The sequence below is a fragment of the Lissotriton helveticus genome, chromosome 5_1 (assembly GCF_964261635.1).
Source record: "Lissotriton helveticus chromosome 5_1, aLisHel1.1, whole genome shotgun sequence".
Classification (NCBI taxonomy): domain Eukaryota; kingdom Metazoa; phylum Chordata; class Amphibia; order Caudata; family Salamandridae; genus Lissotriton; species Lissotriton helveticus.
In genome coordinates, this window is record NC_136065.1 from 2,019,151,951 (window position 1) to 2,019,167,586 (window position 15,636).

General features: G+C 46.2%; 1 protein-coding gene across 4 annotated transcripts in view; it reads right to left on the reverse strand.

The window, feature by feature from the left end:
* Window positions 1-15,636, reverse strand: part of LOC144756193 (butyrophilin-like protein 3) — a 123,888-nt gene that overhangs the window by 94,288 nt on the left and 13,964 nt on the right. For all 4 annotated transcript variants that reach the window (XM_078645797.1, XM_078645796.1, XM_078645795.1 and 1 more), the window contains exon 2: window positions 3,293-3,366. In XM_078645797.1, the coding sequence (XP_078501923.1) occupies window positions 3,293-3,365 (73 nt within the window). In that variant the 5' untranslated portion in view covers window position 3,366. The remainder of the gene's footprint in view (window positions 1-3,292; window positions 3,367-15,636) is intronic.

The window sequence follows — 15,636 nt, forward strand, 5'->3', positions numbered from 1 at the left end:
TGCTCCATCGCAGTGGGCATGAACTTGTGACTTTGTCCCGGTCCAGTTAGACCAGATACCACAGTTGGGGCTTTCTGCTTTTTGGCATTATTTTTCTGAAATCTTTAAAATTGCATGTCTCCGGTTTTACTGATTGGATTTTTGTCACTCTGGTCTTGTTTTATTCATTAAAATGTACTCTATTTTAAAAACCTTTTGGGGTTCCTTTTGTGGTGTGATTGTAAAGTGTTACTGAATGAACGATTGCATAAATATGTTGCACATTTCCTCTGAGGTAAATCTGACCACTCTGTGCCAAGCTACCCGAGGGTTGAGCACAGGTTAATTTAGGGTTTTCTTGTGACTTCACCCTGAGAAAAATTGTGGTTGTTGCTTAAGAACACAAACCTCAATGAATACTCAATGTATTACACCCTGGGTATGCTTAAACAAAGACTGCACTTTGCCAGACATCATGGCAGCCTGAGCCCCCCAGTCCCCACTGCAATGGAAATCACAGTGAGCCCAAGTTGACCTACAAAACAAGATTAGCTGTTCAGGACATAGGAGAGGCTTACTCAGTAAGGGGGGAGTGGTAACCAGAGAGGGATGTAGGATCACAGATCATCTCCATTGTTTTACACACAGCAAAGGTTATCATCAACCAAGGCCCCAAGATAGAATTTTCACTTGTCCCAAAGAAAACATAACTAGAATATTCTCCCAAGCCAGGATTCTGCCCTGATGTATCCCACTCCTCCACGGGGCGCCTGTTGCCTTCCTTGAAACATTATCCATGTTTGCACTAGATGGAATCCCTTCCATTCAGTAATCTACATGCTTTCTTTAAAGAGGGGTTTTGTAATGTCTCTCCAACATATTGAATATTTGAATGGATCCTGAGTACAGGCTGAGAGCGTAGGGTTTGCCGTGCTAGGCTCTAGCAGGAGCCATGTATTTACCCATCCATGTACTCATTTGTCCATCCATACACGCACTCATCCATTGATACACCATAACACTCATTTATCCATTCATCCACCAATTGATTCATTCTGATATTCACTACTCCCTCTTACTTAAAACCAAACACATGAACTCCCTCATCCATTACGAGGACTTTCTCTGATCAAAAAGTCTTACCTAATGACTTCGTCAATGCCTTTTTAACTCGGAGCACATTCAAAATCAAGCACAAATTAGCACCTGCAATAGCTACATACATGTGGGCAGATTAATATGTGAATAAGGCAAACACCAGGGCTGGGAGGGGCTGACCTGTTTCCTGTCCCTTTGTGTGTATGGCTTTAGCTCGGCAATAATAGCTAAGTCTAACTATATGTAAAAGAAGCAAAATCATAGACGTATCTTATTAATGTAATTATCCTTCATTTAACCTCTTGGAAACAAATGTGGTGGTTTTGCAATTGAGACTGAAATCCTTGTTTCTACATTTGACCACTTTATTCTATCCAAGAAGACTCCCTTGTTCTTCTTTTACTTGCAAACATAGGGAATGCTTCAACGATTTATTGATAATACGATTTTCACAAAAATAGATTTTAATAGGTTATCCAAGAGCACAACAACATATATAACCACAAGTCAGCTCCTTGAATGTTTAAAGCACTTATTCCAATATGCCTAGGCCTATGTTTGAAGTACATTTGTGACTTTTTAGGAATTTACAACGGATTTCAGGTGCACTCCAGGGAATCTCCGGCAGTTGCAGATTCACAGGAGTAGCAACATTGATAATCATTCACGCACAGGACTTTGCTCCAGGTGTACGTTTTTGCATGGGCAAAGGTGGCGCTAGATTTTCTAAATTATAGTTTTATTTTAATTGATAGAACATTGTGGCTAGTGAAACTGGTGTCGCGTGCTGCCAAAGTCTGCCATAAATCCAGAAGCGGCTCCTCCGTTAAGGCGGTGGAGCATCACCCCACCTCTCCGAGCAGATGAAAGAGGCTCAGTTGGGGGGAGCTAGGCTATGTGACATCAGAGCACTGCAGGAGCGGTAAGTGGTAAGAGCACTCAGTAAGTGTGCATGACGCTTTGGCCGGCCGTCTGGGGCCATGCGCACTTTGGATGATTGCATGTTCTCCACCAAGGCTGCATTACAGCCTGGGTGAAGAACATGCCCAGGCCGAAAGCCCCTGTCTGAGCACCGAACCACGGTGCAAAGACCAGTGTCAACACTGCAATGCAGCTTTGTGATTGGCTGTGGAAGACTGGGAGCCTAGGTGCTTCCTGCTGCCGGATTCAAGCACGACCAAGAGGACCAGGTAGAGGCGGTGGCAAGCGCAATTCCAAGTGGGTTATTCTCACTCCTCCCCGCCTCACCACTCTATATATCAATAATTCTATCCAGGATAACAAGCACTAGGATGCACAGCATTTGGTGGTAGGAGACACCTGGAGTTACCCAGTTTCACAAGTATTCGAGGTAGTATCTTAACTCTTTAATAATCACAATCAGCTGAGTATGGTCCATTTGACATTTATTAGTTCCTTGTGATACAGGCAGCCACTGTGTGTTTCGCCATGGTATTTATAAAACCATCCACTTTTAGGGCCTAATCAGACACTCATAAAATCACTTATCATCCAGAAAAGATCCCCATAGTCTCTCTAAGTCTACTGGTAGAAAAGTTTACTCGAAAAGTATCTCTAAGGCAAAATATGCAGTCTATTTCATTTTTATTTTTGTTTCTCCAAGGTGTTCACATTTTGCCTCTGTAGGAATAAATTCCTGTATACCACAAACTATATCGATGATACGGGTTTCTCTTTCCTATTTTGAAAGCTAATCTATCTATTCTCTTTAGAGGAGTAGATGTGTGTGTCTTTTTGAGGAGAAAAACTGTCTGCAAATGTTTGTGGTTCCTTAACCATAGGTGCTTGTTGGTGACTGGAAGGCCCACGCCCCTGCAACTAGATTTGCTCAAAAGAAAATCCTCCTAACTGGTACAATATCTGAGTAAGTAGACCTATTTGTGAGGATGAGATCCAACCACATCTGAGGCTATGAATTAATGCTGACATTTTGCCTTGCAGCTTTTTTTATTGGGGCATCTGCATTGGACATAGCTCAGTGAATTAGGTATTTCATCTTTTTGTAAACAGATGGAATTTAAAGGAATCTGTTGGATTTTGGCGGGTATTGCTCACATACTTGATAGATTTGTAGACAGTGTCATGCAGTTGGAGGTCTCAGATATCTTCTGAGTTAAGGCAGAACACTCCATCCCGCCCCTTTGCACTGCTGCTTCACACATTTATTACCTATTGCAACAGAAAGGATTCCTACCTGAAGATTCACCTCCATGACTCGAAAGAAGAAGCGCGAAGACAAACACCACCGCGTGACGGATCACCACCATCCTGCAGGAGAATCAAGGGCAAGGGTTATTATGTGCAATAAACTGTATGACTTGTGATCTCCTGTTCCTTGCGAACATGGGATTATGTGTATGGAATAATTCATCCTCAGTTGTCAGCATCGGCAACAACTGTGTATTTAATGAAGGTAGGTTTGGATATGGCAGCATCTTACAGGTAATGAGTGTTGGAACTTCAGGTAGACAGTGATCCCACAATTTGGAAGGTCTCTCCGTGGAAACAAAGGGCAGGGTTCCTGCCACTGCCTGAATCTAGGCTAGAAGCACAGGGAAATTAGTTGTTCATCTGTTGATGTGATATTTTTGTGATGGATAATAATCATCATCTGGTCGACGGATGGGTAACCACTACCTCCTTATTGCGAATGCTCACACCCCCCTTCTATTAGTTAGAATGAGCAAGGGTTTCAGGATATAACTCCTCAACTCATGAACTAACACTATTGAAGCCAAAGTGCTTAATGTGTATGCAATGTTGAAAACAAGGGTAACCGCAACATGTTTGAGTACCTGGGGTGATAGAATATGGTTTTGTTTGGAACAGGGGTTCATTATGTAATTAACCACGTCAAAAAAGTAATGTCTATATCATATATAGAGATTCAGGAAGAAGTTATTTTTTGCTATTATTAGAATATACATAGTACGTGATATCCTATATTATTAGATTATACCTAGTGCAGATGATACCCATATTAACCAAAACAAATAAAATGTCTATAAGACAGGAACTGATTATACTGTAAATGTTTTTATTTTTGCAGTACAAAGACATTTTTTTATGTAGTATGTTCCAAATGATCAGGTGCTCACAAACTTGAACAAGTGTGCAGTGATAAGTGACCAGTGAAAAAACATTGCATCAAAAGAGCTAAAAAGACACATGACTACTGTTTTTTCTTTATTTTTGAAGTGCAAGGATTGGAGTCTATATGTGTCCGTTGTCAACTGCATTTCAACCTCGAGTTAATGTGAGATCATTATCAGAATAGGGTAGTGAGTCCCGAATATCGTCTGTATCACAAGTAAGAGGGGTATCTTAATCATCCCTCATAGGGTCTCCTTCCTCATAATTGTTTTAAATAAAAGTCCGTTTACCATGGAACTTGAACCCAATGATATCAGAGTTTTTGCTTTTGGTGAAAAAGCGATTAATATAATTGGGTATTTTGTGGCTGAGATTAGTTTTGTGCACATGGCTATGTTATGTAATGTATATGTAGGTATTGATGGTCAACAGGTATTAGGGTTGGAAACATCAGGGTAAGTTAGTAATGTCATTAATTCCTAATGCTAAAATAAAAATCCACAGTGTTTATTTATTGTTGAAGGAGGGAAAACAGTCAATAGTTTAAGATTCAAGCATGATCGATTGGAAAAGTTGTTAAATACTCACAAAGCAATTATTTCCTTATGAATTAGGAAAAGTGATTGGTTTCACACATTAGATTCAGCTTATTCATAATGATTGTCCTGTTAAACATAAACAAAGGCATATGCCACTGTCTGTTAAGGAAGAATGTTCAATGATGATAAAAGGTATGTGGAAAGCGGCATTATTGGATCTGTGGATTCAGCTGAATGGGTTTCTCCCATTCTATTAGTTAAGAATGAAACAGGCAAGTTGAGGATATGTGTATATCTCAGATCTTTTAATAAACAGATTGTAGTGGATTGCAATGTATTACCACACATTCAGAAAAGGTTTGCGAAATTGGAGAGGAGGGCATTATTATTCAGTTGGACAAGTGTAAATTCTTATTGTAAATTCTTACAGACGGTGGTGGGTTATTTGGGTCATATAATTTCTCATGCGTGTATTTCACCGAAGAAAGATTACCTTGAAGTAATATTTGGAAAGTGCTCCTCTCTGCAGGGTTAGGCCCAAACCCTGAGAATTAATGCATCTTCTTCTACAGGAGCAGAACCAATGCATCACATTTGGAACGAGCGCATCACCCTCTGAACCAATGCATTGCTGCCTTTGCATGGGGAGAACCAATGTATTTGCCTCTGTTGTGGGAACAGGACCAAAGCTGCACTCCGGGCATGCGTTGTATGAAAGTTGGGGCATACTGTAGCAAATTATCGCGCTTCTGCGTCAGCCGACTGCTCTCCGAGGTTTCTCGTAGCAAATTACCGCGCTTTGACCTGATAACAAGCGCACAAAGCAAGCTGCACTCCTGGCATGCGTCGTATGAAAGTTGGGGCATACTGTAGCAAATTATCGCGCTTCTGCGTCAACCGACTGCTCTCCGAGGGTTCTCGTAGCAAATTACCGCGCTTTGACCTGATAACAAGCGCACAAAGCGCACAGAGCAAGCTGCACTCCTGGCATGCGTTGTATGAAAGTTAGGGCGTACTGTAGCAAATTACCACGCTTTCTGCGTCAGCCAACTGCTCTCCGAGGTTTCTCATAGCAAATTACCGCGCTTTGACCTGATAACAAGCGCACAAAGCGCACAAAGCAAGCTGCACTCCTGGCATGCGTTGTATGAAAGTTGGGGCATACTGTAGCAAATTACCGCGCTGTCTGCGTCAGCCAACTGCTCTCCGAGGTTTCTCGTAGCAAATTACCGCGCTTTGACCTGATAACTGCGCACAAAGCGCACAAAGCAAGCTGCACTCCAGGCATGCGTCGTATGAAAGTTGGGGCATACTGTAGCAAATTATCGCGCTTCTGCGTCAGCCAACTGCTCTCCGAGGTTTCTCGTAGCAAATTACCGCGCTTTCTGCGGCAGCCAACTGCTCTCCGAGGTTTCTCGTGTCCCCTCGTGTATTGTCCCATACCAGTCTCCAATGAGTGAAAATATACGAAGAGTGCATAAAATGATTGTCAGTGAGTTATTAGAAAGACCTGATATCATTGTCAGTGAGTATTAAAAGAGCTCAAGCGCACAAAGCAAGCTGCACTCCTGGCATGCGTTGTAGGAAGTTGGGGCGTACTGTAGCAAATTACCGCGCTTTCTGCATCAGCCAACTGCTCTCCGAGGTTTCTCGTGTCCCCTCGTGTATTGTCCCGTACCAGTCTCCAATAAGTAAAAATATACGGAGAGTGCACATCACATTTGCTCCTCTCAGTTGTTTACCAGAATGCGGGGAGAATACCTTTTAGATTCACACTTTTTTCGTCGGGGCGTACTGTAGCAAATTACCACGCTGTCAGTGTCAGCCAACTGCTCTCCGAGGTTTCTCGTGTCCCCTCGTGTATTGTCCCGTACCAGTCTCCAATAAGTAAAAATATACGGAGAGTGCACATCAATTGTCCCTCTCATTTGTTTAACAGAATGCGGGGAGAGTACCTTTTAAATTCACACTTTTATCGTCGGTAAAAAGAGCAGAACTATAAAAGACAAGAAAAACATATCGGGGTGAAATGCTCTCATTCTTATGGGGTCACACAGCGATAAAGTCCTGACCACCATGTAAGCGAAATGTCACACAGCACCCCAATTGTGGAAGGTGCACCGAGCTGAAAAACCTCTTGACCACGGTCCCTGTTTTCCGCGGCAAAACGTGCACTCTCAGGCGCTGAACGATAACTCTGGAAGTAATTTAGAAGAAAGGCTCCTTACGTTTGTCACTTCAAGTAGCCTCGGTTTCAAGAGGCAACTGTGCACAAGAGCCTCAGCCTAATATGGGCAAATAACAATACCCCAAATGTGAGCTAAAAATCACCCTTCTTTCATGAGCGAATTTCTTGATTCGATTCGGAAGCAATGCGTTCCCTAGTAAAACAGGGTATGAAAATTGCTAGGTTAACGCTTTGCAGAGGGTTTTCACCCTTCACGTTTTCTCGAGTAATGCAAAGGTCATTTGTAGAGAGAGGATGTTGGCGCAAAAGAAAACACACAGGCCGTGACTATGACGAGCCGATCGAGGTATTTGTGACGCAATACAGAAGAGACAGGCTAGCATTTGTTGGACCTAATCTGAAATAAATTATCGGGCAGTTAAATTGGACTGGGCATTTGCCTGCCAAGGCCAGAATTTTGAATAGAGTACATGACCCTACAGATATGGTGCACGGTGTCTTTGTCACGATCACAGTTATTCAAATTTGCTTGGGCCTAGACCAAAAGCATTTTTCTGCCTAAACGCGCAAATTACTGTTCTTTTCGTATCTCACCAATACAAGGCAGTAAAAAAAAAAAAAAAAGGGGGCATTACTTGGCTTTCCTCAAATGAAGCAGGCAGGGCCCGCACTTCTGCAGGGCGCTCGACAGCGAAGTCCGCGAGGCTGCTCTTGGTTGGTGCCAGATCCGCCCGCCATTACCGGCCATGCGGTATTACCCTATCCGGCCGCCATTACCGGCCATGCGGCGTTGCTGGTTCTTTTGTTACTCTTTTGGGCCTTCCCCCTGTAGCATCCTGCTACAATAATCACAGACACATGTTGGTAATTTCTATGGAGCTTTATTACTGTGCTCCCTGCCTGTCTCCTGTCCCTACTCTCACTGCCTCTTCCTCGTGAGTTCCCTCCTCTTCCTGTCCACCCCCTAAGCTCCACCCACAACCACTAGCCTGCTAACTTCACTACATCTCCCCCCTTTGTAACAAAACAAGCAACATACTGACTTTCTAGTCCATTTCTTCAATAAGTCTTTTGGGTGGACGTATGTCACGATGAGGTCGTGGTGACCTCATTCCCAGATTGGTATCACTCCTTGTTTCATTGATTGGACTAGTGTTCTCACGACTGACTGAAGGTGGTTCTTCCGAACCGGGAGTGTCCATTTCACTCATTGAGATATCAATGACATCGTGTGGCAATTTCTTGAAATGCGAAATATTTCTCGTGATTCGTCTCTGTTCTGATTCAGCAGTCACCATAGTTCCTTTCTTTTTCGTAACCAGTAACGGTTCGTCCTTGAATAGGCAGTCGGTCTTTTTCTGTTGTTCTTGCTTGACAAGCACCCGATCTCCTTCATGTAACGAGAGTGATCTCGCTCTTCTCCTGTGATCTGCATATGACTTCATTTTGTCTTTTCGGCGCTGGTCTGTCTTCATCATTTCTTGATGATCTCGAGTGGGTGACAATGATGGTCGTAATGCCCCTTCCCACGTTGGGATGCGATTCCTCATAGGACGCCCCAGCATGAGTGTGGCCGGGCATTTTCCTGTGGTAGCGTGAGGAGTTGTTCGGTAAGCTCGGAGGACCTCGTTGAGGGCGACTTGTAGATCTTTCCCTTCCGCTGTCGCATGTTGAAAAGTCTTTTTGAGCGTGGCCATGAATCTTTCAATTTTTCCATTGGCCTGTGGCCAGAGGGGTGTAATTTTACGATGATGGAAATCCAGGTGTTTCGCAAATGCTGCAAAGTCATTTCCACTAAATGGAGGTCCGTTGTCTGTCTTAACCGTGGAGGGAACGCCCCAGGCCGCAAAGACTTCGTCTAATACCTTGAGAGTGCTGACGGCATTTGTAGATGACACAAAACGTGCAATGGGGTACCTAGAGTGTTCATCGATGATGGCTAGCACATACTTGCCCGATGCCAAGGGTCCATAGAAATCAATGGCAATTTCTTGCCACACACCAGGTGGTAGAGGGGTCATGTTTAGGGGTGCTGGAGGATCACATTTGCTCGTAAGTTGACAAAGATGACAGTCCTTCAAGGTAGCTTCAACCATTTGGTCGAGATATGGAAACCACACTCGTTCTCTCATTGCTCGCTTGGTTGACACAATACCCCTATGTCCTTCATGGGCAAGGGCAACCACTCCTTGTCTCAGTTGAGTGGGAATCACGATTCTCTGGTCTCGCAGTATTATGCCATCCGTGGTGGCTGACAGCTCACTGCACACATGCCGGAAGGCTTGCATTTCTTGTTTAAGGACCGGATCAGTCTCTGTATCCTGAGAATCAGGCCTCCATCTGTTATGTCGAATCCTGCGCAGGACCTTCTGCAGGATGATGTCTTGTGCTGTGCTTTCTCTGATGGTGTCCATTGGGATAGCGGGAGGAAGAGCCTGATCGGTCACAAAGTGTATGTACTCTTCAGCAATGGACGATTTAGAGACTGAAGATGTGGCCGGGTGTCTGGACATATAGTCAGCTGGGTTTTCTGACATCCCTGGCTTGTGGATGATGGTGAATGTGTACTCCTGTAGTCGTAAACCCCACCTTTTGATTCTTGGGGGCATCTTGGATCGTGGGTTTCCGTAAATGGTAACAAGAGCCTGGTGATCGGTAATCAAAGTGAAATGTTTTCCATAAATGAAGACATGAAAATGTTCACATGCCCACACTACGGCAAGACTTTCTTTTTCTGGCTGCGAGTATGCCCGCTCCGGGTCAGTCAAGCTACGACTCGCATATGCAATTATCCGACGTGGGTCTGAGTCATTGTCATACTGTGCCAAGATTGCACCAAGACCAACGGGGCTGGCATCCACAGTAATTTCCGTTTTTCTCTTTGGGTTGAAATAGGATAAGTGATCCGCAGATGCTACCGCCTTCTTGATTTCCTTGAAGGATTTTTCACATTGGGGAGTCCACTCAAACGGCTGGCCTTGTTTGGTCAACAGGCGAAGGGGATGACTGATTGTTGCGTAGTCCCTGATATAGCGAGCACAGTAACTGGCCATGCCGAGGAACGACCTGAGCTCACTGACGTCTTGGGGGCTCTTGGTGTTGTTCAGAGTCCCAATCTTGTCGGGGTCAGGTTTCATGCCAGCGCCTGAGAAGATATGACCAAAGAATTTTAGTGTGTCCTGATGGAATTCGCATTTCTCTTTGTTGAGGGTCAGGTTTGCTTCTAGTAGTGCGTGGCAAACACGATTGAGTGCGATATCATGTCCTCGCAGATCTGAGCCATAGACAAGGATGTCGTCGCTGTAGTTGAAGGCATTGGGAATATTCTGAATGACCTGTCGAATGGCTTCCTGGAATATTTCAGCTGCAGAGGAAACCCCAAAGCTTAGTCTCTTGTATCTGAACAACCCCAGGTGGGTTGCAAATGTGGTGATATATCTCGACTTTGCCTCCAATTCTAACTGGTGGTACCCCTTGTTTAAGTCCAACTTGGAAATTATTTTCGCTCCATTCAGGGCCGAAATCATATCACTCAAGTGCGGCCCCGGGTGTCGCTCCCTTTCAATTGCAGTGTTGGGCAGGCGCATATCCACACAGAGTCTGACTTTGTTGGCCGTGCCCTTTTTGGGAACAATAACTACTGGGGACACCCATGGTGTTGGACCCTCGGTGCGCTCGATGATGTCAGCAGCTAGCAAGTCCTGGAGTTCTTCTTCTACAGCGGTTTGGAGGTGAAATGGTACCCGTCGAGGGTGTTGAGCGACAGGTCTGATTTGTTCATTAATGTGTAATCGTACTTGACAGTTTTTTAGCTTGCCTAGTCCTTGGAATAGTCTGGGAAACTGGCGGGTCACATCTTGATTTCCGCTGACCTTGAAAAGGATTTCTACTAGATGAAGGCGTTCAGCTGTCGGGAGGCTCAGTAGACAGTCCTCTTCCGGGCCCTTAATGACGTGGATTACTGCTGGGATGGTTGTGTCCTCATGTTGGAGGGTCGTTGAAAACTTCCTGAGGCAGGGGAGTGGCTTCTTAGCCATCCACGTAAAGACTTTGACTGGTGCAAAGGTCAGTGGAGGACGTGGCTTCATTCTTTCATATTCGGTGACTGGAATATAGTTCAGAGATGCACCTGAGTCTAGTACAAATTGCGTGCCATGATTGCCAACTTTGATATCCAGTCTGGGATATGTCTTGAGCTGGTCTTGATCTACAGCTAAGTTCAGATATTCAATGGTGTAAGTTGAGTCTCTGGATGACGGTCTCGATTCCTGGGATGGTGATCTCCGTTCCCACCTGGACCGACGTGACTCTCGGCTGGAGTGTGATGACCCAGAAGACTGTTCAGCTTGGTCTTGGACAGCTCGGGCATGATGCCTTCGAGTACCAGATCGGGACGTTCTCGGGGTACCTCTTCGTGAGTTGGGCTGAGCTGTCTTTGTGGCACCACTTCTTCTCTCCTTGTTGTATTCCCCACACATCGCTTCAAAGTGATTAGTTCGACCACACTTCCGACATCTTTGGCCCATGGCAGGACAGCTGTCTACATGGGGGTAATCGTACCCACAACGGAAACACTTCCTCACGTTCTCTGATCTCCTTTCCTTCTTCCACGGTTCTCGCCGCTGATGTCCTGATTGCTCTCGACGTGATGACGGACGTGATCTCCAGTGTTTGTCACTCGAGCGTCTTCGACTTTCATTCTTGGCGTGCACGCGTCGCACTTGTTCGCGACTTCCTTTGTGTCCCGTTTCGATGTCTGCTGCATATTCTTCTGCTTGATCAAATATTCGTGTCATCTCCTCTATATCATCAAGGCTATGTTCCTTTCTCAATAGTCGTCTCCTCAATTGGTCGGAGTGACATCCATCAATTATTTGTGACTTAATTGCGGCATCTGTCGAGAAATTGTCAAATGCACAATGCTTAGCTAGTCTTCTCAGTCGCATTATAAAAGCACTCATTGGTTCCTCTTTCCCTTGACGAGCCGAGTGAAATGTATGGCGTTCATAGTCAACATTCTTTTTGTGAAGGAATCTCTTGTTTAATGCGTCACGCACTTTGTCATAGGTGTCCGCCTCAGCGTCAGGAAGGTCTTTGATTATTTTGACTATCTCCCGCCCCGCCAAGTTACGCAGGGCAATCCTCAGTCACCTCTGATCCTTCGATATAATCCTCGAATTCTTCGAACCATTCTTGCCATTTGGGACCCATTGTTCCCCCAGTGGTCACTTTTAGGGGTTCAGGCGCTCGCAGGTGCGACCCACCTGGAACCTTAGGCTTGGCATCTGCCGGTGGCGGCTGATTTCTATCAACATCGGACATCTTTGCAGTGTTTGTTTGTGTCTTTGTCACACTCACTTGGTTTCACCAATGCTTGTCTCTTTACCAATGTCTGTCTGTTTTCGGGAACCAATGCTTGTTTCTTTTGCCAATGTTTGTTTGTTTTCGGGTACCAATGCTTGTTTCTTTGCCAGTGTTTGCTTATTCCTGAGTACCAATGCTTGTTTATTTGCCAATGCTTGTTTCTGTCATCAATGCCTGACTTCAAAATGGCTGCCGTGTAACAGTCAAGGGGTTTGTCTTGAAACTTGCCTGACTTAAAGATGGCCGCCTCACTGCAGGCACACACGAGGCTGGCTCTCCAGGCTCATTCACTCGGGGGCACTCAGGACTCACCGGCGGTCGGCTTCTGAGGCAGTCCACGCCAGGATTCACTTCTCCTCCGCCACCACGGACCTCAGGTGAGATCGGGGTGGGCTCCCGGCTCGCCTCCGCAGTTCCCGCTTTTGTTTCGCCGATGACCTCCCAAACCTCACGCATCGGGCGTGAGGTTTTCCGACGTCCGATGTCGCCCGGGCTCGGATTGCAGCGCTCTCAGCAGCGCTTGCTGGTGGCTCGTTGTGGACGCCGTCCACACCTCTGGGGCACTTCTTTTACCTCTCTGGGCACTCCACAGGGTCGGAGTGGGCTCCCGATTCCTGCACACCGGCTCTGCACCTAGGACGCACGCTTCCAGCGTGAGGCGCTCTTTCAGCGCGACGAACTGCTTTGCTCTCGAGCAGTCCAGCGCACGTTTCTTTGGCCCCTCTGCTCCCTCACAGACTTTGGGGGTTACTCTCAACAGCTGCTGGCCTCGACCTCCGGGCGGCAGCGTGGTTCTATTCAGCAGCGTTTTCACAGCTGCTTGGGACAGGGCGTCTTCGTGGGGCTCTGCACACAGTGGGGCTTGCTGAATCCCACCCTCGTCGCCAGTTGTAGCATCCTGCTACAATAATCACAGACACATGTTGGTAATTTCTATGGAGCTTTATTACTGTGCTCCCTGCCTGTCTCCTGTCCCTACTCTCACTGCCTCTTCCTCGTGAGTTCCCTCCTCTTCCTGTCCACCCCCTAAGCTCCACCCACAACCACTAGCCTGCTAACTTCACTACACCCCCGATTGCTGGTTCTTTGTTACTCTTTTGGGCCTTCCCCCGATACGTTTTTCTCTTCGATACGGGTTCTCCCTCCATTGTGATGTGCATTCTGGGACTTGTAGTTCTGGGGCTCCAACGGCGCGCGCGAAACGGGGACTGGAGGGATGGATACGGTCAATGGTGTGCAAATGTGCGAGCTGCAAGTCCTGTATATTATTAGTAAGCCCATAATGCATCTGCCATAGCCAGCCTGCCTCTGCAGTCTGGTCACGCGCCATTTTCACCAAGATGCTAAAGGAAATAAAATGTGGAGTACTAGGCACTGAGTATATTCAATAACGTATGGCCAGTCAGGTGTGCTGATTAATCTTTTATGCAGGTCGTGTTGCACTTTAATTAACATTGTTGCACTTCAAATAACATTGTGAACCACTGCTGGGCCACAGAGTTCTCTTCTTCTGCTCACGTGCTACCTGGGGCTCGTTTCTTCCAAGTGGGCTCCTGCCAGAAAGAGTCACCGTACGAGGCACGTTTGTGGCAGTATACACGATGAGTAATTCGGTTTTATCTTTCAGATCACGTCCGGGAACACGTCGCAAGGTCTGACAGCTGCATAGGATTAACGAGCTTCTTAGCAGGTAATTCATGGGCGCGAATTGGACTGTGGTCGTGTATCAGCGGGGGCAGGCACTAGTCAGCAAGGTTGATTCGGTGAACAGCAGAGTCGGTAGGAGTCCTGCTACTCAACGTGCTTTGGTAGTGGACTCATGTATTTTCTCACCCGTAGGAACCCAAAAGGGCAGAAGCCATTGTGATGTCCACCCGCGGCACTGCAGTGCCACAGGATTTGGAGGATTCGAGCCCTTCAGCGGTCACAATCAGACAAGCCGCCCTAGGAGAAGGAGTCAAGACTACACGCTTTCATTGGAAAGGAGCGGACGCAACTTAATAGTGTTTGCGAGCAGCCAGCTTCAAAGCCGCTGCTGCTATCACGTTTGTGGGAAATACCATACTGAACTTTGGGGATAATTTACTGCCTATTAGCAACTGTGCTGTGACTAGTGGATTAAGAACCATTCGGTCCTGAGGAGAACCCCACCTTAATGATAGGGGTTTGAAACGCGTCGACCACCTTGTCCAACATCTGGTTACCCCTAATTTTGTTTTGTACATATTTGGTTTCACGAGAGTATTTGTGATTATTACAAACTGCGACAAATTGTCAAAATATGAAAAGAAATATTTAGGACTCATTCATTAACCGGTGTTGTGACGTACTGTGTTTCTTTATTTTCACTTTATTGTTTCCACTGTTTTGTTAAGGAGTGTGCATGAATGAATGATAAGTATGTTTGAGATTGTATTTTCTTGTATATATTGTATATAAAAATTGTTGTGCATTTTGTATGTTATATTTTCCAAAGCACGATAAATAAGTGTGCTAATATGAATAATAACCATGTCATAATTATGAATAAACCTTGATGGTGTTAAGTACAAACAGGTTGTTTTTGCTTTAATCAAAGCAGCGTTTTTTGAAAATATTGTCAAATTATTCCCGGAATTGGCATTTTTGTTGTTTATCCAGTTGAGTTGGACTCAGCCTTTCTGAGTAAGGAGTCAAGGCCCTTGTTGATTCTTATACAGGATGGGCTGTGGGCGGAATTCCTTGCAGCCTCGCAGGCTAAAGGGACCGCATGGGCGCAAGGTTTCATAGAGACGCGTAGGCTAGAGGAAGCTGGCCGACCCAGCGCTCCGGAAGACGCGGCGGGCACCTCAGGCGAAGGGATGCGAAGGTCCACTCGGAAGAGAAAACACACTCGCAAGGATTTTCCGGCCGTGCCAGCGCGAAACGAGCAGCAGGGGACAACACCCCCCCCCCCCACCACCCCCGCCTGCGGCGAGGCCCGTTGGATTACCCGTAGTACCTGCCGTGGTCCATGAATCAGCGGCTGGATTAACAGACTTGGCCCAAATGGGTAAGACAATGGACGAAATGATGGGTTTAATGGCACTTTTTCAAAAACGTTTAGATGATATCGCGGCGGCACAGAAAGCGGTGCCCCCCCCCGCCACCGGGCCGGCGACATCTGACCCAGTGATGCAAGTGTGGGCTCAGCAGGGTACTAATATGGGGTCACACGGTCTTGGGAATGCAGCAGTCGGCCTGCAAGTTCCCGCAGTGGTGAGGCCACGGCCAGCTGCGCCGCCTGTCACCCTCATCACTTCTCAGAATGCTGGCCAGGTGCCTGCCACTGGGGCAGCACCCGCCGCGGAGAGTGCGGTTGTGAGCGTAGCAGCT